At 49.3% G+C, this 26,756-nt stretch overlaps 2 protein-coding genes across 19 annotated transcripts in view; one reads left to right on the forward strand and one right to left on the reverse strand.

Annotated features, from left to right (window-relative positions):
- The window catches only part of VWA2 (von Willebrand factor A domain containing 2), a 51,983-nt gene extending 37,374 nt beyond the window's left edge, over positions 1–14,609 (forward strand). For 13 of the 14 annotated variants that reach the window (XM_044935285.2, XM_044935284.2, XM_044935282.2 and 10 more), the window contains 5 exons: positions 1,372–1,427; positions 4,095–4,202; positions 5,159–5,731; positions 9,495–10,046; positions 11,157–11,689. In XM_044935285.2, the coding sequence (XP_044791220.2) occupies positions 1,372–1,427; positions 4,095–4,202; positions 5,159–5,731; positions 9,495–10,046; positions 11,157–11,413 (1,546 nt within the window). In that variant the 3' untranslated portion in view covers positions 11,414–11,689. Of the gene's footprint in view, positions 1–1,371; positions 1,428–4,094; positions 4,203–5,158; positions 5,732–9,494; positions 10,047–11,156; positions 11,690–12,485 lie in introns of those variants that run through there. The other variant, XM_044935277.2, reaches the window with a different exon arrangement.
- A 931-nt stretch (positions 14,610–15,540) lies between these two features.
- AFAP1L2 (actin filament associated protein 1 like 2) overlaps positions 15,541–26,756 on the reverse strand; it is a 144,173-nt gene continuing 132,957 nt past the window's right edge. For all 5 annotated transcript variants that reach the window (XM_044935273.2, XM_044935271.2, XM_044935272.2 and 2 more), the window contains 8 exons: positions 24,330–24,475; positions 22,924–23,035; positions 20,718–20,957; positions 20,456–20,627; positions 19,788–19,943; positions 17,858–18,051; positions 17,641–17,763; positions 15,541–16,740 (listed from right to left, as the gene is read on the reverse strand). In XM_044935273.2, coding sequence (XP_044791208.1) covers positions 16,714–16,740; positions 17,641–17,763; positions 17,858–18,051; positions 19,788–19,943; positions 20,456–20,627; positions 20,718–20,957; positions 22,924–23,035; positions 24,330–24,475 — 1,170 coding nt within the window. In that variant the 3' untranslated portion in view covers positions 15,541–16,713. The remainder of the gene's footprint in view (positions 16,741–17,640; positions 17,764–17,857; positions 18,052–19,787; positions 19,944–20,455; positions 20,628–20,717; positions 20,958–22,923; positions 23,036–24,329; positions 24,476–26,756) is intronic.

Here is a 26,756-nt window from a genome sequence, read left to right on the forward strand (position 1 = left end):
GCAAGCTGAGGACAGGTCCAGGCAAAGGCCTAGACAGTGTCTGCTCAGTAGCATGGGCTCCCAGTGCTGGGCTGGGTAGGGAGGGCAGGGCCCGTGGAACTTTCTGGGCTTGGATGTGTGGATTTGTGAGGTTGTCACGGAGAGTAGACACGGGAGGGAAGAAGAGTTCTCTTTAATGAGCTGGTGGCTTGGCAGAGTTTTGACTTCAGCAACCCCTTGAGTTCAGAATTGACTTGGCTTTTATCCCAAGTGGATGCTTTGCCTCGGGTAAGCTCCTGCCCTAGCAGTGAGCCCCATTAGCCACCCCTCAGCTGGGCAGCACTGGGGTGGGATCCCACTGGGAGAAGCCTTCTTGGGAACGTTTTAGAGAACTTTATTGCCAAGGCCCCGAGAGAATCTCCTTTGAGATGAGGCCATTGTGGAGCTACTGCCAGGCAAGGGGAGGGCTTCCTGCCTGAGGGACAAGGACCCCTTCTTGCCTTGGCTGGCATGTGACCCCACAGAGTCAGGAGAACTGGGGAGGGGTGGCCCAGAGGGCAAGATGCATGGGCTTTGGAGTCTGAGACAGAGTTCAGATCCCAGCTCTGCTGTTTTGATAACCGTGTGACTTTGGGCCCCTTAATTCAGCCCTCTGAGCCCTCTTCTCCACCTGAAAGAGGCTATTGTCTCTTCAGATAGCTGAGAACTTGATGTAATGATGGGGACGGATGGAGCATGGAAGCCAGCACAGGAATGGTGGCCCTTGTGTTGCCACAGAAGGTTGGCAACCAAACCGGCCTCAGGGGTCATTGAGACCAGCCAGTGGTTTGCACACCCTCCTGAACTACAGTAGAGGCTTGCACGGACGCTTGTCCTGCAGATCAGAAAAAGCACATTTGGGTTGGGGGCAGGGCTGTGGCGCTGGGGAGCCGTGAACAGTCCCATTCCCTCTCCACCAAGGCTCCAAGGAACACAGTTGAAAACTACCCAATAGAGTTACTATACAGAAGAGGGGACTGAGGACCAGAGAAGGAAAGTAACTTGCCTGAGGTCACACAGCCAGAATCCAGTTGACTAATCCCAGTATTTCTTGCCCCCCCACTCATTCTGCTGTCCCCAAGAAAGCTGTTCATGTAGCTCAGAGTATCGAACACAGACATCTCTTAACTTCTGGCAGGATAGCCAGCTTACATTATCTTTTTTTTTAAAATTGCCTTTGAGTAGTTTGAAACATTTCCTACTCCATGTGCAGACAAAAGTTGGGGTGGAATCGGGGGAAAAACAGGTTTCTTGAGTCACTTCTGCATTGGCATCTTATGTCAGCTCTTAGTATTTTAAATAACCTTTCCTGTTAAACCTCTGATCTGTACCGTTTGATTTCTTGGGTCGTAGCTGGAAGAGAGTGTTCTTCACCCACCCCACCACCTGCTACAGGACCACCTGCCCAGGTACAGTCTGCCTCTTTGGTTCTCCTGTTCTTTCTGGCCCTGGGACGAGGCTGGCTCCCAAAGGGGCATTTGTACTCCTGGGGTAGTGAGTAGGGTTGGACCCAGCTCCAGGGCAGAGGCACGGGGATTTCAGAGGCAGAGCAACATGCTTGTGCGATACTCAATGTTCCCTCATTCAGCGGTATCTTTTCACTGAGAATGAAGTGAAGCTTTGGAATTACTTCCTTAACTGGGACTCTGCATTGACATGAGGCTGAGCAGGGCATGTACTGACCCCTGGCTTTGCAAACAGAAAACCTCATATCTAGCACCAAACCCAGAGCAAGATACCTGAGCCTTACTTTCTTTCTCTGTAAAATGAGGGCAATGTTTGCCCCTTGTCTGGACTCCCTGTCTCCCTACTCTGGATGGTAGAGGGTACCACACATGGACCCCTAGGGAAGATTCAGTAGACGATGTCCACCCAAGTGCTTCATCAGTTACAAAGTCCCCAGCAAACAGGAGGACTTATCAACCCCATTAGGATCATTCGGCCTGGCTCCCCAGTGGGCCCTCCCTACTCATCACTCCAGGGTCTAGAGCATCTCACGGATGCAGGATGCAGGAGCATAGAAGTTGGTTGTCTTGGCATCAGTGCTTGTGTGGATTTGCTGCTCCTAATGAGGCCAGGTGCCTGGCCCCTGAAAAGCCAGAGGCCTGTATGCAGGCAGGAGGGTTCTTCCTACCTGAGGTTAGGAGATCTGCTGGGCATCTTATTTTAAAGTTCCAAGGTGGCTGGCCTCTGACAGCTGGCGGGAACTGAAAGCCTGGTTGTTTCTGCTCAGAAATAAAAGGTCAGGGACTTGCGGTTTCGAAAGCAGAATAACTTGGGTTTGAGTCCCAGCTCTGCTGCTTTCCAAGTAGCTAACCTTCAGCATGTGACTTCTGTTTGTTGAGTTTCAGCTTCCTGTCTGTGACATGGGGCTTCACAGTACTTGCTTCATTTGGTTGTATCAGTGAAATGAGATCATGCATGTGTAACCCTCAGCTCAGTTCAGTTCAGTCACTTAGTCGTATCTGACTCTGCAACACCATGGACTGTGGCATGCCAGGCCTCCCTGTCCATCACCAACTCCCAGAGCCTACTCAAACTCATGTCCATTGCGTCAGTGATGCCATCCAACATCTCATCCTCTGTTGTCCCCTTCTCCTCCCACCTTCAATCTTTCCAGCATCAGGGTCTTTTCCAAGGAGTCAGTTCTTCACATCAGGTGGCCAAAGTATTGGAGTTTCAGCTTCAACATCAGTCCTTCCAATGAACACCCAGGACTGATTTCCTTTAGGATGGACTGGTTGGATCTCCTTGCAGTCCAAGGGACTCTCAAGAGTCTTCTCCAACACCACAGTTCAAAAGCATCAATTCTTCAGTGCTCAGCTTTCCTTAGGGTCCAACTCTCACATCCATACATGACCACTGGAAAAACCATAGCCTTGACTAGACGGACCTCTGTTGGCGAAGTGATGTCTCTGCTTTTTAATATGCTGTCTAGGTTGGTCATAACTTTTCTTCCAAGGAGCAAGCGTTTTTTAATTTCAAGTGGAAAATGAAAGTGAAAGTGAAGTCACTCAGTCATGTCTGACTCTTTGCGACCCCATGGACTGTAGCCTACCAGGCTCCTCCCTCCATGGGATTCTCCAGGCAAGAGTACTGGAGTGGGTTGCCATTTCCTTCTCCAGGGGATCTTTCCGACCCAGGGATCGAACCCGGGTCTCCTGCATTCCAGGCAGACGCTTTAACCTCTGAGCCACCAGGGAAGCCCTGACCCATAATAGCCACTCATTTAAAGGACTGTTGGCACTGTTAATGAACCCCCAGTCGTCTCCATGAAACTCCAGCTGATAGGACTGCAGGCCTGGGTGCCCAAAGTTACTCTTAATTCCTACCTTTCAAAAGTATACACTTTAATTACAATCATGTGACCACTAAGTAATATATTAACATTTGTAAGGTATTGGGGGTGTCGAATCCTACATATGAATATTCACTGGAAGGACTGAATGAATAAATCTTGATAGTTTTAAAAAATCTTCAACTTCACCACCCTATCTTCACCATCCTTCACCATCTTCAGCTGGAGCTCCAATACTTTGGCCACGTGATACTAAGAGTGGACTCATTGGAAAAGACCCTGATGCTGGAAAAGATTGAGGGCAGGAGGGGAAGGAGGTGACAGAGGATGAGATGGTTGGATGGCATCACTGACTCAACAGACATGAGTTTGAACAAACTCTGGGAGATAGTAAAGGACAGGGAAGCCTGGCATGCTGCAGTTCATGGGCTCACAACAGTCAGACAAGACTTAGTAACTGAACAACAACAATATATGAATGGGTGTGTGTGGGGACATAATTCAGTCTGTAACATGTGCTCCCAGTATCAGAGCCAGATCGCATTGGCAGATCCACAGTGAGCCTGTGCTTCACACAGAGCATTAACTGAACCCACTACTGAGTATCTGTTACTTCCCACACCCTAACCCCTCATTGGCTGTCCTTCCCATCTTTGCTACAGGTGTTGAGACCAATTTCCTAGTGCATCCCAGGAAAGGAAGGGGCTGGGCCCTGGTGCGGCAGGGTAGCCATCACTGGGTGGATGTGCCAGGCTGTTAACAGGCATCTCTCTGGTAGGCCCCTGTGACTCACAGCCCTGCCAGAATGGAGGCACGTGTGTTCTAGAAGGACCGGACAGGTACCACTGCCTCTGCCCGCCAGCCTTTGGAGGGGAAGCCAACTGCGGTACGTGTGCCCGGGACTTCCCAGACTTCAGTTATTGGGGAGCAGTGGAGTCCGGGCTCCTGCTCTTTGTCTGCAACCCTGTTAGCCACTAGGTAGGAACTGGCCCAGGAGTTAGTGCATTTGAAATACACCACTGAGCTTATGTCTCAGATGATACCCTGAGGGCTCTAGGGTATAACTTGGAGGGGGGGGTTGGGTAGGACACGGCCCCTAGCTTCTTAGCTTTAGAATGGCCACCGCTTGATCTGTGGGCATCAGGGAACCCAGCTCTAGACTGGAGCCAGCCCATCAGGATCATGGTTCTGGGCAGTGTCCCATCTCCCCTCTTCCAGAAGAGGAATGAGAAGCCTCGATGCATCTCGATTTTAAAACTGTGAAGATTATAATTGACTTTACTGCCCTGTGGTTATCGGAGTTTGCAATAAGATTCTGTACATAAAGTGCTCAGCACAATGCTTGACACAGAGGATGGGACTTGTTAAATAACTTTTTAAAAACTGTCATGCTAGGTCAATTGGAGACTTACTTGGGAAAAAGTATATCTTGATTCCCCTACCTCACAAGTTATACAAAAATCAATTCCAGATGGATCGTTGATTTAACTGTAGAGAGCAAAGCTGTGAAGCTTCTGGAAGAAAACATAGGAGCCTATTGTCATGATTTGGGGGTAGACAAAGATTTCTCCAACAGGACACAGGAAGCACTAACCATAGTGGGGGAAGCGTATAGATTCTATTTTTCTCTTGAAAAAGAGGTGAGAGCGAGACCCTGGGTGGGAACCGGGGAGCCCTGTCTAACTCAGTGATGGGCTCTGGTCACTAGCCTTTGGAGCCTCAGTGTCATGACCCCACCCCTCTCCTAGGAGGGGGATGGCTCAGCCCCACGTGGGGTTGGGCATCCCAGGTGGGACGGTGGTCCGCGTGCTCCCCAGGGTGACGGCAGCTGTGTCCCAGCAGCTCTGAATCTGAGCCTGGAGTGCAGAGTGGACGTCCTGTTCCTGCTGGCCGGCTCAGCAGACGCCACCCTGGAGGGCTTCCAGCGGGCCAAGGCCTTCGTGAAGCGGTTTGTGCGGGCGGCGCTGACCGGAGACTCCCAGGCGCGCGTGGGTGTGGCCCTCTACAGCGCGGAGCTGACCGTGGCTGTGCCAGTGGGCGAGTATCAGGATGTGCCAGACCTGGTCCGGAGCCTCGACGGCCTGCCCTTCGATGGTGGTGCCACCCTGACGGGCCGGGCCCTACGGCAGGTGGCAGAGCGCGGCTTCGGGAGTGCCCCCAGGACAGGCCTGGACCGGCCTCGCCAGGCGGTGGTCCTGATGACTGAGGCGCGCTCCCAGGATGAGGTGGCCGGCCCGGCGGGCTTCGCGAGGGCCCGGGAGCTGCTCCTGCTGGGTGTGGGCAGCGAGGACGTGCGGGTGGAACTGGAGATGATCACTGGCGACCCGGAGCGCGTGCTGACCTACACTAGCCCGCAGGACCTATTCGACCAAATCCCAAAACTTCAGGGCAAGCTGTGCAGCCGGCCACACCCAGGTAGGGACCATCCCCACACCCGTGCCAGCTGCGGGCCAGCCTCACCTGACCCGGGGGCCAGCCGGCCAGTGGTAGAACCTTCCACCTTTTGGTAGGGACTTAGCCAGGGCCTCTGATGCAGGCTGGAGCCACAGCCCCACTTTTTTTTTTCATAAACTAGCCTTGTGATGAGTAACTTCTCAGTTTTGTAGTTGTTCAGTCACTAAGTCATGTCTGACTCCTTGCAACCCTGAGGATCCTCTGTCCTCCACTGTCTCCCAGAGTTTGCTCAAATTCATGTCCCCTGAGTTGTGATGCTGTCTAACCATCTCATTTTACTGGTCACCACAATCTGGCAAATAGTAGCACCTGCCGAGGGGCTTTTATGAGGATTACTTACGGCAAGCAAGATGCACACTAGTGCAGAGTAAGCTCAGAGTGTGCACTCAGAATTGCAGGTATTGCTGTTTATTAATTTTTATTGTTGTGGTTAATAAGGAGCTCTGAATCTACTAAGTGTAACTCTAGAACGGCAGCTTCCCAGTTTCTTTTTGGCAAGAAAGAAATGCATTCCCAGTACACACATGTGCCTGTACAAGCATAAACGTCTAGAACAAGCCAAGCCTTTCCTGAAATGCTACTTGTCATTTCTACCTGAGATGTGTTCTGACATCATTCTGTTCTATGACCCATGTTGCTTTCCATGACCCGCCACTAGAGGGTGCCCTGGAGAACAGAACCTGGGAGTAGATATCCCCATCAGGGGTGGGGGCCTGGCCCACGGTCAGAGACAGGAGTAGGTGAAACACACCCTCCACAGGGCTCTGGACTTCTCCTCTAAAGAAGCTGCGTGTGGATTTCAGCTCCTCAGCTCCAGGTGTCACTCTCACCAATGGTGAGATATTCCCTCCTGCTGGAGGAAGGACAGGGCTCTGCCTGCCCACCTCCACTGTGCCCCTCCAGTCTTATCTTCCCTTGGCAGCCAGAGGATTTTTAAAAAAATAGTTTTAGATTCACAGAAAAACTGTGACAATGGTAGAGTTCACCTGTGTTCCATCCCCAGTGTCCCTCTTGTAAGATGTTAACCAGGTACAGTTACCACAATTAATGAACCAACATTGATGTTGTTCAGTCGCTCAGTTGTGTCTGACCCTTGGCAATCTCATGGACTGTAGCACGCCAGGCTTCTCTGTCCTTTGCCATCTCCTGGAGTTTGCTCAGTCTCATGTCCACTGAGTCAGTGATGCCATCCAACCATCTCATCCTCTGTCGCCCCTTCTCCTGCCTTCAATCTTTCCCAGCATCCATGTCTTTTCTAATGAGTTGGCTCTTGCCATTAGGTGGCCAAAGTATTGGAACTTCAACTTCATCAGTCCTTCCAATGACTATTCAGGACTGATTTTCTTTAGGATTGATTGGTTTGATCACCTTGCTGTCCAAGGGACTCTCAAGAGGCTTCTCCAGCACTGCAGTTCAAAAGCATCGAGTCTTTGGTGCTCAGCCTTCTTTATGGTCCAACTCACACATCTGTACATGACTACTGGAAAAATTGTAGCTTTGACTATCTGGACCTTTGTCGGCAAAGTGATATCTCTGCTTTTTAATATGATGTCTAGGTTTGTCATAGTTTTCCTTCCAAGGAGCATCTTTTAATTTCATGGCTGCAGTCACTTATCTGCTGGAGCCCAAGAAAATAAAATCTGTCACTGTTTCTACTTTTCCCCTTCTATCTGCCATGAAGTGATGGGGCTGAGTACCATGATCTTAGTTTTTTGAGTTTTAAGGCAGCTTTTTCACTCTCCTCTTTCACCCTCTTCAAGAGGCTCTTTAGTTGCTCTTTGCTTTCTGCCATTAGAGTGGTATCAGAATATATGAGGTTGTTGCTGTTTCTCCCAGCAATTTCAGTTTGTGATTCATCCAGCCTGGCATTTCTCTTGACATACTCTAGTAGCCTATAGGTTAAATAAGCAGGGTGACAATATATAGCTTTGATGTACTCCTTTCCCAATTTGGAACCAGTCAGTTGTTCCATGTCTGGTTCTAACTGTTGCTTCTTGACCTGCATACAGGTTTCTCAGCAGGCAGGTAGAGTGGTCTGGTATTCCCATCTCTTTAAGAATTTTCCACAGTTTGTTGTGATCCACATAGTCAAAGGCTTTAGTGTAGTCAATGAAACAGATGTTTTTCTGGAATTTCCTAGCTTTCTCTATGATCCAGTGAATTTTGGCAATTTGATCTCTGGTTCCTCTGCCTTTTCTAAACCCACCTTGTACATCTGGAAGTTCTCGGTTCAGGTACTGCTAAAGACTAGCCTGAAGGATTTTGAGTATTACCTTGCTAGCATGCAAAATGAGTGCAGTTGTACAGTAGTTTGAACATTCTTTGCATTGCCTTTCTCTGGGATTGGAATGAAAACTGACCTTTTCCAGTACTGAGGCCACTGAGTTTTCCAAATTTGCTGCTGTATTGAGTGCAGCACTTTAACAGCATCATCTTTTAGGATTTGAAATAGCTCAGCTGGAATTCCATCACTTCCACTAGCTTTATTGGTAGTAATGCTTCCTAAGGCCCATTTTACTTCACACACCAAGATGTCTGGCTCTAGGTGAATACCCACACCATCGTGGTTATCCAGGTCATTAAGACCTTTTTTGTATAGTTTTTCTGTGTATTCTTGCCACCTCTTCTTAATCTCTTTGCTTCTGTTAGCTCCTTGCCATTTCTGTCCTTTATTGTGCCCATTTTTGCATGAAATGTTCCCTTGGTATCTCCAATATTCTTGAAAAGGTCTCTAGTCTTTCCCAGTCTATTGTTTATTTCTTTGCATTGTTCACTTAAGAAGGCCTTCTTATCTCTCTTTGCTATTCTCTACAACTCTGGATTCAGTTGGGTATATCTTTCTTTTTCTCCTTCGCTTTTTGCTTCTTTTCTCAGTTATTTGTAAAGCCTCCTCAGACAACTATTTTGCCTTCCTGCATTTCTTTTTCTTGGGGATGGTTTTGGTCACTGCCTCCTGTACAACGATACAAACCTCTGTCCATAGTTGGTCATTATTTATTAGTCTGCACTTTATTCCAACTTCCTTAGTTGTTACCTAATGTCTTTTTTCTGTTCCAAGGATCCCATCCAGGATACATTTTACATTTAGTCTTCCTGTCTTCTTAGACTCCTCTTGGCTATGACGGTTTCTCAGACTCTTCTTATGCTAGAGTGGTTTTAAAAAACCAGTAAGTCAGACCCTCTTACTGCATACTTTACTCCTGGTGGGCTACAGTCCATGGGGTCGCAAGAATCGGACACAACTTAGCGACTAAACCACCCCTGCCATGCAGTTCATGGCACCTGGGGGTATAGATTGAGCCTCAGAGCACCATGGCTTACAGACAGAAGTTATTTATTCCGCTCCCATCACAGTTCAGAGGTGAGCAGCCTGGGCCGGCAGGGTGGTTCAGCTGTCTGCTAACTCCAGGGCTGCTGTTTCTCAGACAGCAGGAAGAGGGCAGAGGGAAAGTGGAAGGCAAGCAGCTTCCTTTCGGGGACAGAACTTAGAAATTGCAGTTACTTTCCATTACACCCCATCGGATAGAACTATCATGTGGCCGCACCCAGCTGCCAGGGGGAGGCTAGGAGTATGGTCCAGCTGAGCCTTCGTGTGTCCTGCTTTTCTTCCAGGAGAGGGTGGAGGCCGGATGCTGTGGTGGATACCAGCTGACCTGGACTCTGATCACCCCAGAACAGCACCTCCCCCGGCTACCCCCTAAGGGCCACTTTGCTTGTTCTACAGGCTGCCAGGCCCAGCCGCTGGACCTGGTCTTCATGCTGGATGCCTCGGTCTCAGTGGGGCCCGAGAACTTTGCCCGGATGCAGAGCTTCGTGAGAAGCTGTGCCCTCCGGTTTGACGTGAACCCCGACGTGACGCAGATCGGCCTGGTGGTGTACGGCGGCCGCGTCCAGACAGCCTTCGGGCTGGACACCCACCTCAGCCGTGCTGCAGTGCTGCGGGCCCTGAGCCAGGCCCCCTACCTGGGAGGGGTGGGCTCGGCAGGCACGGCCTTGCTGCACATCTATGACAAGGTGATGACGGTCCAGGGCGGCACCCGGCCTGGCATCCCCAAGGCGGTGGTGGTGGTCACGGGTGGGAGCGGGGTGGAGGACGCGGCTGTCCCAGCCCAGAAGCTGAGGGACAACGGCGTCTCGGTCTTGGTGGTGGGTGTGGGGCCCGTCCTGAGGGAGGCACTGCGGAGGCTCGCGGGGCCCCGCGACGCCCTGATCCACGCAGCAGCCTATGCAGACCTGAGCCACCACCAGGACACACTCATCGAGTGGATATGCAGAGGTGAGTGGGGGAATCTGCAACTTTGGGGTCGCCTCCAAAGGGCGGACCTCAGCCAGAGCCTTCATGGACATCCCTACGGGGACAGCAGCTCCTCCCAACTACCGGGGACTTTCTTTTTTTTTTTTTTTTTTGCTTTTCATTCTTCAACGGGTTTTTTTTTTTTTTTAATTTTATTTTATTTTTAAACTTTACAATATTGTATTAGTTTTGCCAAATATCAAAATGAATCCGCCACAGGTATACATGTGTTCCCCATCCTGAACCCTCCTCCCTCCTCCCTCCCCATACCATCCCTCTGGGTCGTCCCAGTGCACCAGCCCCAAGCATCCAGTATTGTGCATCGAACCTGGACTGGCAACTCGTTTCATACAAGATATTTTACATGTTTCAATGCCATTCTCCCAAATCTTCCCACCCTCTTCCTCTCCCACAGAGTCCATAAGACTGTTCTATACATCAGTGTCTCTTTTGCTGTCTCGTACACAGGGTTATTGTTACTACAGAGTGAAGTAAGCCAGAAGGAAAAACACCAATACAGTATACTAACGCATATATATGGAATTTAGAAAGATGGTACCGGGGACTTTCTATGTTCCGGGCTCTGTGCTAAATCCCATAGTCACATGGAACCCTGCAGGAGGCACACACAACTGTCCCCATTTAAGATGCAGAGAATTTTAGACAAGCATCTCTCCCCAAACTTAATGTATGCACCTCACCTAAAAAGAAGAGATTTGTTAGAATATCCACCAAGACCCCAGGATGGCACTGACCTTGCTAGGAACAGACACAGCCAGGCTAGCCTGACTTCAAGCCTCCTTTTACTAGGAACATTCTCTGCACCTTTTTAAAAGCCTGTGGCCATAATAATGATAGTAAGCACTGCTGTGTGCTCAGCCCATCTTAAAGAAAGCAGCTGCTTGCCTGCAGGCAAGCTGAATGGAGGCTGGGGCCCACCCGTGTGCTCACCTGTGGTTCAAGGGCCCACAGAGCCACTGTGACATGTAAGACCCTGCTCTGGTGGCCTCACATTTGTCCTGGGTGAGGGTAGGGTCCACAGGGCTGACCCAGGCTGGGTCTGCTGACACGTCCTCCCGTCCTCCCTTGCAGAAGCCAAGCGGCCAGTTAACCTCTGCAAACCCAGCCCATGCATGAACGAGGGCACCTGTGTCCTGCGCAATGGGAGCTACCACTGCGAGTGCCAGGGTGGCTGGGAGGGCCCCCACTGCGAGAACCGTGAGTGTGGCATCAGCTCCAACGTAGGGGCTGGGGTGGTGTTCTCAGTCCTCCTGTTCCCCAGGACTGTAGCCAAAGAAGGTTCTAGGGCATGGGTGGAAGGAGTCAGTCATTGGTTCATTCATACATGAAACATTTAGTGGGTGCCCCCTACATCCCAGGTGCCATGCTGGGTGAGAGGAACAGAGCAGGAAACAAGACATTGAGAATCTCTGCCCTCCTGAGGGTTCTAGTCTAGTGAGGGAGACACAACCAGTAAGAGCAGCATGTAGTGTATTAGATGGTGCTGAGCACTGAAGAATTGATGCTTTTGAACTGTGGCATTGGAGAAGGCTCTTGAGAGTCCCTTGGACTGCAAGGAGATCCACCCAGTCCATCCTAAAGGAAATCAATCCTGAATATTCATTGGAAGGACTGATGCTGAAGCTGAAGCTTCAATCCTTTGGCCACCTAACTTGAAGAACTGACTCCTTGGAAAAGACCCTGATGCTGGGAAAGATTGAAGGCAGGAGGAGAAGGGGACAACAGAGGATGAGGTGGTTGAATGGCATCACTGACTCGAGGGACATGACTTTGAGTAAGCTCAGTGAATTGATGATGGACAGGGAAGCCTGGTGTGCTGCAGTCCATGGGGTTGCAAAGAGTCAGACACAACTGAGCGACTGAACGGAACACACTCGGATGAAATTCCGAGGAGACTGTTGGGGAGGAGCACAGTGGACACAGAGTAACCGGAACACAGGCAGAGGACGTGGGCACAGGTTCGAGTGGGTGGGTGAATGGGGCAGTGGAAGTTGGTGGGAGTTCTTTTTTTGAGTGTCTCTATTTGCTCAACAGAGGGTGAGGGCATGGAGGAGGTGCTGGAGGTTTGAGGAGAGAAGAGAATTAGTAACCATCTAGGAGAGAAGGAGACTAGAGTACGGACATAGAAAAACGATTGTTGTGCAGCCTCCTAGGTCCCCTATGGCTGCTGCTCATGAATTTAAAGGTAGAAAAGCCAGCAGCAGCCAGTGGACGCTTCCCATTGGAGCCCTGCATTTGTGGGCCCTGGCAGAGGTGGTTTTCCTAATACGGGGAGGGCTGTGACGGGTACTTCCTGCTTGGCTTAGCCTAAGTGCAAGGCACAATGGGGCCCATAAGGTTGCTAGTTGGTTACGAAGAGGTCTCAGACCCTCACGTCCTCAAAGTTCACTTCTTTCCTAGGGGCCTTCAGAGGAGATGCCCTCAAGGCACGTGGCTCCAGCCGAGAGCCTGCAGGAGGGCAGCCACTGCGCCCCTCCCGGCTGGGCCTACAGAGAAGGCCTGGGTCCCCTGGGCGCTGAAAGGGAGCCTACCCTCAGCACAGCACCCTGTCTGTGGTCTCTGCCTCCAGCCCTGTCTGAACCCTCCTGCCCACTGTCCTGCCCCAGGGAGAAAAGAGGGCTCAGCTGCAGACAGAGCTGCCCAGGGACATGGTAGCAGCTGGTTGCCCCCCTCACGACCACACTGAGAACTCTTCACATGTTTTGCTGACCTAATTGTGCACTGAGGAGTTGGTGCCGTCTGCTGTGTGTCCCCCGAGGAGCAGCAGAGGAACCTGGAGACTTCTGATGGGCTGTTTGAAGCTCACGGTACCCACGATTATGGCTAAACAGGACATTGCTGGGACAGTTATGCCTGAGAAGGCAGTGATGACAGAACCCTGACTCGATGGTGGCATTTCAAGATGGACGAAGCATGGGCTTTTCAACACAGCTTTCCCCGAAGATGCTCCAGATGGATTCGTTCTTTAGTTTGAAGAGGGGCTTGAGTGGCATTTGTGACTTGTTCTGGTGACGGGATCCCTGTGTGGGACTTGGAAAGGCCTCAGACAGGAAGGAGACTGACCAGCTCTTTACCTGAGGGGAGGAGGGGCTGAGTGTGCAGACAGCCCTGGACTCGAGGGGCCACCTAAGCTGACCAGCACTCCCTTCGAGAGGCTTCTTAGTGTTTACTTAGGAGGGTTCATTGTGGGGTGTTTCTTGAGTGCCTGTCTTACTCTCCCTTTGGGGGTCAAAAAGGAGCAGAATTCTTAAAACTCAGTCCATGTAGAACAAAGAGATTTGAAGGGGTTGGCTTTTTTAGATAGAGATCTTATGCTGCCTTGGTTTTAGTTTTGTTTTTCATACCTGGTTTTAAAAGGAATATTTCAAGAAGTGACGTTGATTCTGTTTATTTAACAGGAGCATTTGTCCCTAAATGGCAAAAAGGCTTAGATAGCATATTCTCTGGCGAATATTTGCTTATCCCACAGTCCTTAACAAATCAATTCTCGGCCCAGGTGGTCGAGTTGGGAGTTGGTTTTCAGTAGAAGCCTTTGCAGAACTCTGATTTAAACCCAGACACTTTATCATAGTTTTTATTTTTAATGTAAATACCTTTAATGTGATGTTTTATGGGCAAACATTCACGGCTACTTTGATTTAAATACTGCTTAGCTTTAAGAACTTCAGGATTTCTGGTGCAAAGAAAAGTACTTGGAAGGTCATCACCGTGGTTTTATTAGATGTTAAAAACAAGTCCAGTGTGCCAAGCACTGTGCATGACAGTCATTTCCATTCCAGTCGTCGCCTTCTGCCAAGGCAAAAGCAATATCAGAGCAGAGTCACGTGCCCACCCGGTAGGTGCCGATAGCAGATGTTAGAGAATTCCATTGTCTTTACATTAACAGCAGTTTAATCATTTCATAATGTAGGCTCTTTGTCTGGCTCAGGGTTGATATTTGGATGTCCCATTTGAACTGGACTTAAAAACCGCACAAAACTGGGCCCTGGGGCTAGCCTACATATTAAAGACCTTACTGTTGCTATTTTTAGGTTTCAGCCCTTGGGGGAAAAATTTTTTTAACCTTTTCTAGGTGGGCAGCTGTCTATGGGGTCGCACAGAGTCGGACACGACTGAAGCGACTTAGCAGCAGCAGCGAAGGTACCACTGAAGTGTTTAACCCTTTCTTGGTTCTAGTAGTGGAAGAGGGAATTCCTGACAAGATAACCTTAAGTGATCATTTCCCAGCTAACCCTTTTTCTTTCTTTTTAAAGAAACTGGCTTTTGTTTTAATTACATAATAAACAAATATGTTCTCCTTGTAAAAAACATTGCTGATCATAAATCTTTTTCTTCTCCAAATGATCCTTATTCCAGCCAGCTGCTCTAGTTTGAATAGTTGATTGAGTCTCTTGCTTTTCTAGAAAGATAGCATTTACAAGTAATGACAGACAGTTTTGTCTCTCCTTTTGAAATTTTATACTACTTTTTCTTGTCATTTTGCATTGTCTAGGACCTCTAGAATGATGTTTTAACAGGTAGTGGAATGTAGCTGGTTCTTAACTTGAAAGGACGTTTTTATCATTGTTACTCTCTGTGCATTACTTGATAAGGAATGCTTGCTTCTATTCCTGGATTACAGAGTGTTTATTAGGAGTATTGAGATTTGTGGTTTGCTTTTCTGCTCCCTTTGAGATGTTTTTTCACATTGGATTGGTTAATATGATAAAATGCCTATTTGTATTTTCAGTTGTTGAACCACCTTTGATTTCTTGGATAAATGCTATTTGGTTGCAACGTCTGGTTCTTTAAACACTGCTGAATTCCATCTGCCAATGTTTTAAAGTTTTTTTCAATTTATGTTCAAAAATGAGATTGTCTTTTATAATATATTGGAATGTTTTTCTTTTATGTGTTGGAGTTTTGGTATCAGAGCTGTGCTAACTTTCTAAAATGAAAAATATTAATATATAGTCCTCAAACTTTCAAGCTGCTATATTCATAGTATTTTCTTGTAATTCAAAAGGACTGTCAGTATCGGTACGTAAGGCCTCTTTTTTCAGTTCTGCCATTTAATATTGCTGTAGGCTGTCTTTTTAATGAGTCATAAATTTGGTTTTGCCATTTTTAATTATTACTACTAAGGCAACATTTCAAGTATTGATATGATTTTTACTCCCCTAAGAATTATCTAGGAGTGTGTTTAAACGTATTGATTTTCAGTCATTTTTATATATGATCAGCTTCTAAAGATGTTTCCCAAGTCTTAATTATAATTATAAAATCTTTCAGCCTTACCTCTGCTACTTGATGTAAGGAGGCTTAAAGTCTCCTGCTAGGACTCCACCTTGTAGTTCTATGTTTTGACTCACAGAGTTTGAAGTTCAGTGTATAAATATCCACAATGTTTCCCCCTTGAAGTAAAAGTCTACCAGGCCTTGCCACATCATCCCATGAAATACAAGAAAACCCAAAATACAATGAACATTTTATTAAAAAAAAAAAATCTAACTCACCACTTGGGACACCAAGTGTTAATGACAAAGGAAATAAATGCCCTGGGAATAGAAAGACAAGAAGAAGACAGACTCAAAAGACCTTTAGTTCCCAGGAACCAGTGTTAAAGAACTCTGATTCAGAACCCCCAGAAATGAGGCAGAGATGATAGATGAAATGTTTTAACCTGTGTTAACAATGCCAGTGGAAGAGAAACAGGCAACATAAACAAGAGCACTGTCGATTTGAAGAAGAGAGACCACCTGAAACAAAATTTGCCCCCTTTTTTCTTCTTGGAAAGGGCCTGGACATCAAGCACAACTTCAAAAAACAGGGACTAAGAGAGCACTGTATTAAATAACTTCTCTTAAAAATGGCCTTTCCATGGGACTGAATCGGTAAACACAGGGTAATCTTGTTTCTATGGTAATGTAAAAAGTCAGTTAAATCTCAAAAGACACTTTTCACTGTTCTAAATTACAGGATTTTAAACATTTTTTCCCCCCTATATAATACAGCATCATTTAAAATTTTTATTTAAAAGCAATTGGTTCAGGCCCACTTTAGCCTGAAAAAAGTCCTTAATTTACCAGGAACAGTGCCTCAGCTTGGTCCCAAATATTTTCCCAATTACCGTTTCTTTAAAAAAAAAAAACCCATAGATGGTTTTTACACAGTTGAAGACAAGGACGGTTTAACCCCTGACACTGCTAAGTATCAGATAGGAGATGACAGTCAGGAGTTGAGATATACTCTCACCAAAGCCCTGTGATCAGTGAGACAAGGCCCTGCTACCTCGATTTCTCCTCCACCAAGGCCTCCACATCAGAAACTTTTCATTTAAAAAGTCTGATAAAACAATTGATGAAAATGTCAAGGAAGAAACACAGAATACCCCTAGCTACAGCAATGTCCTATTTACAACCAATAGACTTGGGTCTCCAGAAGAGTCTTGTATTATTTCCTTTGTCCCTGCACAGGGACAGAGCCTCCTCTTAGCCGAAGTATTCCATTCACAGAACCCCAGTTCTTCCTTTTTCTTGTAAACAGACTCACCCTTTCACAGAGTTGCTGCTTTAACGAAGACTGTAACGAAGCAGGATTGTCACCAAGGTCCATATTGACAGGAGAGTCTTTAGATGAAGTTCGTTTCCTAACTTGCTCCTTTCTTCTCCCATTCCTAGGGTGCCATTCAAACACCAGCATCCCGCCCCCCAAGAGAAGAAAGTTAGTTATCCTCCGCAGCCAAGCTACATATTCATAGAAGAAGCTAGGAAGAGAGACAGCAATTAAGGGTCAACCTCCATGTGTTCCCTGTTGCTTGGAGCCCCTGTTCAGAGAGTTTGAGGCCATGGAGCAAGACAGAGGCTGAGTGACGTCTGCCTCGGTGCTCATGTGCTTACATGGATTTAATACACAGTCACTGGTACAGGTGTCTTACAGTACTTCCAGCAGGTGGTAAGCAGGACAGCAATGAGAGCTGCCTGTGGTAAGGAGCAGCATTTGCCAAAAACACAGGCAGCTCTAGGCATACTCTTTACTGTACAAATGAGTCAAGGGTTCATAACGCTCCTCATCCAGCCCCCAGGGATAAATCTGCTCTCGTTTACCCTTCACCGCCAGCTGCCTGGGTGGCTTCCGGCAAACCCATCACCCATCTGAATCTGCTGCTTTTGTTTTCCTGACAGACGCCCTTCAGAATCACTGAGGTTCTCTTTAAATTGGAAAACTCTCCAGCCCCTCTCTGTCTCTGAGCTGCTCCTCTCCCCCTGTCCCGCCCCCCTACCCCCATCCCCAGGGAATCTACTGATAATCACGAGGTGGGCAGCGCAGAACATTTGCACGCCCTCAGGTGGACTTGCAAGGACACAAAACCAAGCAAGCACCTTTCTGGTCGGTCAAGGCCAAAGACACAGCCAAGTCCCAGCCTCCCGCCTCTTCCCGCAGAGCCTACGCTCAGAGGAGGAAAGTGCCACCTGGGTCAGAAGGGCGCCTCCCCCACCCCCACCTCCGCCCCGCCACCCTGGTGACAGTTCTGTCCTCCAGGGGGCCCTGAAAGAGCACAGGAGTGACCGCTTACCTTGGCTTTCTGGAGGACGGTGCCTTTGCCCGTGACCATAACCGACAGAGGCCTGTTCTTGAGTGCAGTTGCGGAGTTGACCGGGGTACAGTCGGGGGCAGGAATCGGGGTGGCCGCTTTGGGCTGTGGGGTCAGAGGAGAGCGAGGGCTGAGTTAAGGGCAGGGAGGCATGGCTCATCCCGTGCTTGGCCCACGGGGACGGGGCACCCAGACTCACCCGGGGGCTCACGCTCTCCAGGTGGGTGGTGTCCACGGTGGTGCCCAGTGTCACGGGCCCGGCCTCCGCCTTCCTCAGGCTGTCCTTCACCTCCACGATGCTGAGCTCTAGGTCCACACGCCTGCGCTCCTCCACCCTGCACTCCTCATCCACCTCCTTCAGCTTCTGCTCCAGGCTGGCCGCCGCCCCCTTGTCTGCAGAGAGAAGTGAACAGCCTTTCAGCTAGAAGTCGCGCCAGGGGCAGGATGGATTCACACACACACACCATGCTGAAACACGACCCCCGAGGGGCTGTGGACCACTGCTCTGGCTCTGACCCTTAGAGCGGGGACAGGCCTCTCGATGGGTGGTAGACAGCCTCCAAGTCCAGGAGCCCAGGTCCTGTGTCTCCATTCTGCAAAGGCTGGGGAGGCTCCGGCCGCAGAGCTCCGCCTTCACAAGAAGGCCTGAATCTGAGGCCTAACGTCCCTCCTGGTAGGTGCTTAGGGACTCTTGTTGTTTCAATACCTGCCATGGTGACAGCAACCTCAAAGGGAGAAAGAAGCTTCATTGGTGACCTCTGGAGGATGGTTGGGCTGTTTCAACTTGCCCCACATGGTTCCCTCAATCCTCCTGGCACGTGCTGCTTCCCTGGGCCTAATGGAGCTATGGTCCTCAACCCTGCCTCCTTCTCAGCCCTGTCTTACCCTCCCCTCTTCACCCTGGTGTTCTCAGGCTGTTCCCGTAGCACCAAATGATGACTCAACCAAGAGTCCATGCTAGGAGCTCACTGCAGAGGAAAGGATGGTACCACATGTTCAGTATGGAATCCTGAGCACCGAGTGACTGCCCGTGAGTATGGGCGATGGAAATGTTCTCAAGCTGACTCTGGTGATGGCTGCACAACTCTGTGAATATACTGAAAACCATGTGCGAATGGGTCATCGTATGGTCTATGAATTCTTATCAATGAAGATGTAATCTTTTTTAAAAAGTGGGTCACATCATGCCCCCCTTACCTTTCTTCTACCAATCATGTTTATAAGATTCTCGGGGATCAACTGCTTATGTTGGTTAGTGCGCGTCTAATGGGCTTCACTGATAGCTCAATTGGTCAAGAATCCGCCTGCAATGCAGGAGACCCCGGTTTGCTTCCTGGGTCAGGAAGATCCGCTGGAGAAGGGACAGGCTACCCACTCCAATATTCTTGTGCTTCCCTTGTGTCTCAGCTGGTAAAGAATCTGCATGCAATGTGGGAGACCCGGGTTTGATCCCTGGGTTGGAAAGATCCCCTGGAGAAGGGAAAGACTACTCACTCCAGTATTCTGGCCTGGAGAATTCCATGGACTGTGTAAGTCTATGGGGTCGCAAAGAGTTGGACATGACTGAGCGACTTTCACAGCTTAAATATTAAGTGTACATGGAGTTCCTCTCTGAAAATGAAGTCAAATGCTGCTGAAAGGTCTTACGAGGGACAAGCCGCTAGGAAACAGCTAAAGGATGATATGAGGATGACTTGGAAAATAATCTACAAGGATGCAGATTTCTTTAAAATGAACACAGATTTAAGGCGCTTGTAGACGGCCAGTTAAAGCATTAGAGGTGTGGTTAATGCGGGAACCATGACCCGGGGCTCCCGTCAGCTGGCCCAGAGGGCAGGGAAAGACTTTGGCATTACCGCAGAAGATGGGCCAAGAAACAGACATTTGTCTTAAATGAGAATGAGACATTTCAGGTCTAGACACATAATTTTTAGAGATTTCCTGCTTTTTCAACTATGTCCTGATATAGGACAGTGACCTTTCAGAAGGGCTGGAAGGGGAGGACTTTGCGGGGAGCACCCACCTGTGCCAAAGGTTGAGGGGGCTGCAGGCATGCGCACAGATCTGGATTCGTGCCCCCGGAAAGCCCCAGCCCCTCCAGGTCTCCCTTGAGAGGAGGTGGTGCCTACCTGTACACTTTAACAGGGTCTCCTTCAGCTCCCGTTTCTCCCTCCGGAGCTGAGCCAGGTGCCCTCGGATCTCTTCCTTCTTCTTCTCAAGCCTCTCCTTCTCCTCCGTGTACCGCTTCACCTCGGCTTCTGTCCGGTTCTTGCCGAGCTTGATCTCTGCAGACCCAGAGGGAGGGGAACCCCCTGGGTCAGTCAGGCTGGCCCCTGAGGGCAGTTCCACCCCACTCTACAGGCTCAGGCAGAACCCAGTACTCTGGAAGTAGGTTAGAGGTGGATGCCAGACCAGCCTAGCAGGGACAGAAAAGGAAACTGAGCCTACCCCTTCTTTGCTATGAGACATTGGGCAAGTCCTCCAACTCTCTGGGCCTTTCTTTCCTCATCTGAAAGGGAGGCAATCAGACTAACCTCTCCAAGTAAAAGTGTTAGTCGCTCAGTCGTGTCCAACTCTTTGCACCCCTGTGAACTATATCCCACCAGGCTCCTCTGTCCAAGGAATTCTCCAGGCAAAAATACAGGAGTGGGTTGCCATGTCCTACTCCAGGGGATCTTCCCGACCCAGGGATTGAACCCAAGTCTCCTGCGTTGCAGGCAGACTCTTTACCATCTGAGCCACCAGGAAAGCCCCCAAGCCCTTTCCAAAACCTTCAACTCGTATCTAGCGCAGGCACCTGGGCTGGCTGCCTTCATCCTGTCCTTCACAGGTGGGCTGGACCCAGCCGGGGTGACAGCCACCGTGTCAGGGCAGCTCGGGGAAGGGGAGGTCTTCTGCTGTCCAGCCTGGAGCTTGACCTCTGTGCCTCCCAGGGAGGGCTCCTCAGGTTCCTGACTCTCCTGCTGCATCTGGGTGGGGAGAAAGCAGATAGGATTCAGCCGGCCAAGGGGCCCCCCGAGAAGGTAAGCCTAGCTCACTCACTGCGGGAGCCCCTGTACCTGCAACTCGGGGTTCTCTGGAGACTTTATGAGGGGCTCATCAGGGGCGGGGTCCGAGTCTTCAGGGAGAGGGAGAGTCTCGGCCGGAGGGTCCTGGTGGGGCGGCGTGGGTGATGGGGCCCGGGCTCCGCTGTCACCGTGTAGGAAGGACTTGATGGGCGTGAGGTCCAGGTACACACGGTCAGGGTCAGGCTCACCTGGAGCATCTGTTGCAGGGGTGGCTTCCTCGGGGGCTTCCCCCTGCATGGGGAAGAATCGGGGGGCTTTCTCCACTGCCTTGGGTCCTTGAGCCCTGGAGGGGACGCCAGCCTTGCTGCAGAGCTCCTGTCCCTTCCCTGTACCCAAGTTCACCAGACCTCCTTCCTGAGGAGCCTCCTGAAGAGCTGGAGTTAGAAGGCCCGGGCTCATCTCCTGGGTCGGCCATTTAAGAGGTGGGAGACCCAGGGTACAGTGCTTCATCTCCCTGACTTGACTTCCTCATCTGGAGAGAAGAGGCTAGGAGTCCCTCCCTCTCAGGTGTCTAGGATGATGTGAGATCGCCCACAGATGCCCTTAGCACAGAGGTCCATGCCCCGTGACCGGAGCCAGCTGTCAGGGTGATGAATCCACCTCTGCCACCAATCTGAGCCTCAAAGGCTAATAGTGTCTGGACAGCTAATGTCTAAGTAATAAGATTTCAATATTTCCTCATACCACAGTTGAGAAATAATCTCAAAACGAATTAAAGACCTCAGTGTAAGACCTAAAACATAAAACTCCTAGAAGAGAACATTGAACACTCTTGGACAGAAATCATGCAATATTTTGGGGGGGTCTGTCTAATAAGGCAAAGAAATAAAAGCAAAAATAAGCAGGACCTAGTTAAAAATTGTTGCTCAGCAAAGGAAACCATCAACAAGATAAAAAATATATGGCATGTGAGAAAATATTTTCAAATGATATGACCCACAAGGGGTTAATATCCAAAATATATAAATGGCTCATATATCTCTATATAAAAAAAAAGCCACCCCATTAAAAAATGGGTGGAAGACCAGAATAGACATTTTTTCCAAAGAAGACAGACAGATGTCCAACAGACAACATGAAAACATGCTCGGCATCACTAATTATTAGAGAAATGCAACAGAAACAAAACGAGAAACTACCTCACACCTATCAGAATGGCTGTCTTCAAAAAGCCTACAAATCACAAGTGTTGACAAGGATGTGGATAAAGAGTAAAGCTTGTTCACTGATGGTAGGAATGCAAAGTGGTGCAGCCACTATGGATAACAGTCAAGAGGTGCCTCAAAACACTAAAAATGGAACTACCGTAGGACCCAGCAATTCCGTACCATGGAAAAAGCAAAACCACAAACTTGGAAAGATATATGCGCCTCAGAGCTCATAGCACCACTGTCTACAGTGGCCAAGGTGGAAGCAACCCTAGTGTCCATCCACAGACGCACGGATAAAGACGCATGCATGCGTACACACACACACAATGGAACAGTACTCAACCGTGAAAGACGATGGAAGTCTGCCGTTTACAGCAATGTGGATGGACCTAGAGAATATCATGCCCAGTGAAATAAACTCAGAGAAAGGCAAATCCTGTGTGGTATCACTTACATGTGGAATCTAAAAAACAGGACAAATGAATTACATCTAGCAAAACAGATGCACTGCTACAGAAAGCAGCCCAGTGGTTACCCGTAGGAAGAGGGGAGGGGGAAGGGGCGAGAGAGGGGTATGTGGTTAAGAGATACAAATCACTATGTATAAAATAGATGAGCAACAAGGATATATTGTATAGTATGGGGAATTATAGCCATTATTTTATAATAACTTCTACTGGCATATAATCTATAAAAATACTAAGTGTGCTGTATATCTGAAACAAATATAATATTGCAAATCAACTATACTTCAGTTTCTTAGAACAGGCCAATGATGTTGCTGTTCTCTATCCCAACACCTCACTGTCCACCCCAGCACTGGTCAGAGTGGTTAACCAGCTTTTATCTGGATGAGTCCCCAGGCCAGGCAGATGGTAGCACCCCAGCAGATAAAAGAGAACCTCACTGCACCAAGTCACCCTCACTGCAGGTGACGTGGAGTCCATTCCTCTCGGGGACCATCTAACGACCTCTGGCATTGAGGCTCTGAGTCTTGGCAGAAGGGGATGGACAGCCCCAGGCTGCCACCCAGCCAGCATCCTTACCGCGGTTGTCAGCTCTGACACCTCCACATCGTCGTACAGCAGCTCCTGGCGATCCTGGCTGGGCAGGCCGTCAATGTAAGTGTTCGGCTCCGAGAACTTTCTCTGCATCAGCCTGGAAGACATTGTGAGAGAGGATTCAGGATAGGGGTAGGGGTAAAAGCCACCAGTCTCAAAGGCTTCCAAACGATGAGAGGTGCAGTGAAATCCGCGGGCTGTGCAGGAGGCCTGGGGATGAGCCCTAATCTCCTTGTAAAATGAATTCATTTGTTTAGGGGTATCTCCTCCCTCTCTCCCCAGGGTCTTCTTACTAGAACTCCTGGTTCCAAATGTTTCTTCTTGAAAAATAATCTTCCCTTGCCCCATACCCCTCCTCTCTGACACAACTGAGTGACTAAGCACAGTACAGCCGTCTTCTCACCCGGACTCCACCCTTTCAGGACCTCCTTCCAACAACAAAATCCTCTGTCATTTCATCTTCACAGTACACTTGGGCCAGCACAGACACTTTCTCCATTTTGGCTCAGTTTGCTTCCACCCATGGAGGAAGGAGATCAAACCAGTCACTCCTAAAGGAAATCAGTCCTGAATATTCATTGGAAGGACTGAAGCTGCAGCTCCAATCCTTCGGCCACCTGATGGGAAGAGCTGACTCATTAGAAGAGCTGACTCATTCCCCCTGATGCTGGGAAAGATGGAAGGCAGGAGGAGAAGCGGCTGGCAGAGGATGAGATGGTTGGATGGCATCACTGTCTCAATGGACATGGGATTGAGCAAACTCCAGGAGACAGTGAAGGACCGGGAAGCCTGGGGTGCTGCAGTCCATGGGGTCACAAAGAGTTGGACACAACTGAGCAACTGAACAGCAGCAATGCTGCCTCTACCCGCCCCCCTCCCCAAGACCACTTCCCCCCGAGACCCACTTTGCTCATCCAGGAGGCAGAAGTACCTCCTGTCGGCTTACACCAGTGTGCGCTGGGACTCAGTAAGGCAGCCCTGCAGAAGTGCCGCCTCTACAGCAAGGAAAGCGAAGGCCAGGAGAGGCGCCCACTCTGCCTTCAGGAGCTGCTGCTGCTGCTAAGCTGCTTCAGTCGTGTCTGACTCTGTGCGACCCCCACAGACGGCAGCCCACCAGGCTCCCCCGTCCCTGGGATTCTCCAGGCAAGAACACTGGAGTGGGTTGAACAGCATCTAATTAGAGCCAGCGATGCGGTGGCTGTTCCCCGGGCCAGTGGCCTGGCTTGGCTCCTTGCTGGGCCTCCCTGAGGGCTGCTCCCTGGCCCTGGTCTTCCTGCTACTAGGGGAACAGGGCCCACCCAGAGTTCCCAGCTGCTCGAGGGACCACGAGAGGCCAGTCTAGGCCTTGCTCTAGAAGCTTGGCTAGGAGTGAGAGGTCCCCGAATACTCACAGCAGAGAGGTTTTGGCAGCGCTCACGATACAGGAAACTCTATCGGCATCCACATAGTCATAGGTGAATTCTTCCGGGTCTGTCTTGGAGCCCGACTCAGAGAGCAGGAGGCCTAGCCAGTGGCCCATTTCCTCGGAAGACTTGGCCTGGGAGGAAGCCGAGAGGGACGTGAGCAGGGCTGGAGTGTGCTGCCTGGCGCCCAGACCTCCTCACCTCTTCCCTGATGCCCACCCTGCTGGGCAAGGCCTCTGAGAGCCCTGAGGCCATGGTCCTCATTTTCACTAGTATATTTCAGCCCCCAGGAACCCCAAATAATATTTCCTGCTACTAGTGATACCCTGGTACCATCTCAATGATGTTGTGGGCATTTGTCCCCAGTATCACATGTAATATTTATAAAGATGTATTTCTAGAGGGCTTCCCCAATGGCTCAGCAGGTAAAGAATCTGCCTGCAATGTAGGAGACGCAGGAAGGAGACATGGGTTCAATCCCTGGGTCGGAAAGATCCCCTGGAGAATTGAATAGCAACTCACTCAAGAAATCCCATGGAGAGAGGAGCCTGGCAGGCTACAGTCCAAAGGGTCGCAAAGAGTCGGATACGACTAAGTGACAAAGTATGCATGCCCCATCACATGTAATGTTTATGGCATGTATTTCTAGAGGGCTAATGGACTAGGAGAGGACTGTTAAAATGCATGCATTTTAGGTTGACACCTCTATTTTATGAATTATCACGTTTTAGTTTACAACCCTAATGCATATATACAAGACTACCTGGATCCCTGCTAAGAAATAACAAAATTCAAATGTATTTTTGTTTATGGTTTTAACAATCAGACTGTCTTATACACCTTATGCCAGGTCAGCTACCTCTGACTAATCATGAACTAAATCCCAGTGAAGCTGGCGCCTAGTTTTCCCCAGGCAACAACACATTCTAATCAGACATGTACACTGAGTATTTTCTATTAAAATGCCAGCATGGTTTCTGGGCTTTATAATGAGAAAGAACTGGGAATCCCATAGATACTGCAGGTTTACTTTCATGAGGAAAAACAAACCACCATGCTGGCTTTACCAGCATGCCACAGCTCTGTGCTCGTGATGAGAAGGGCAGCTGAAAGTGCAGCTTGACATTTAGCTGGTTTCCTTTCCCCACTCATTTTCAAGTGGATTTCTCAATACAGCTTTTCACGGGCTGCCTCTAGTTCCTGCTGCCACCTTCGCTGCCTGGGCGATGAGCCTCATTTTATCCCTTCCTGTCCCCCTTCCTTCCATCCCCCACCCAGCAGCTGGAGGACACATCTTGGAATCCAAATCTGAACACGACACCCTCCCTCGAAACCCTTCAGGGTCTTTGTTGTTCAGTCACTCAGTCGCGTCTGACTCTTTGTGACCCCATGGACTGCAGCACGCCAGGCTTCCCTGTCCTTCACCATCTCTCGGAGCTTGCTCAAACTTCATGTCCATCGAGTTGGTGATGCCATCCAACCATCTCGTCCTCTGTCATCCCCTTTTCCTCCTGCCTTCAATCTTTCCCAGCATCAGGGTCTTTCCTAATGAGTTGGCTCTTTGATCAGGTGACCAAAGTATTGGAGTTGCAGCTTAAGTCCTTCCAATGAATATTCAGGGCTGATTCCCTTTAGGATGGACTGGATGGGTCTCCTTGCAGTCCAAGGGACTCTAAAGAGTCTTCTCCAACACCACAATCCTAATGCATCACTTCTTCGGTGTTCAACTTTCTTTATGGTCCATCTCTCACATCCATGCATGACTAGCAGGTCTACCACTGCTCTTAAGATCTGCCCCCACTCCCTCCCACAGGCTTTCTCTACACAGCCCCCACCCGCCCAACATCCAAACTTTCATACATATTCACAGCTCCTGCCCACTGCTCAGTGATTACTAAGTTGTCATTACTAGTCATTATTTAGTGATTACCAAGTCAGAAGGAGCTAGAAGCAGCCCGTGAAAAGTGATAAAATGGATATTGAATCACATCTCACTCTTGAAGGTAGGTCCCATGCCAGGGAACACATCTGTCTCGTTCACCAAATCATGGTACTGAACAGGTATCTGTCAACAGGATGGCTGGATGCAGGAATGAACACAGGCTTGTCCTTGGGAAGCAGTTGCCCCTTTTGGCCACAAGAGGGCAGTATTGGAGCAATTTCAGGATGAAGACCCCTGGATCTAGGACTAGGTGAGCAGGAATGAACTGGGGTGCATGCATAAGTGCGTATAAAGCACTCTGGCTTGGGCCTGCTCAGTTCATGGCAAGGCGTTATGTCGCCTCTCTCTTTGTAAATGTAACATAACATCAAACAGGGTGGGGAGTGGGAACAATGCAATTACATCACAAACCTTCTTCTTCCCCCAAGATAAACCTTAACTGTCTGCATTTTTATGTACTGGGTCCCATCTGG

Source organism: Bubalus bubalis, chromosome 23 (genome assembly GCF_019923935.1).
Source record: "Bubalus bubalis isolate 160015118507 breed Murrah chromosome 23, NDDB_SH_1, whole genome shotgun sequence".
Classification (NCBI taxonomy): Eukaryota; Metazoa; Chordata; class Mammalia; order Artiodactyla; family Bovidae; genus Bubalus; species Bubalus bubalis.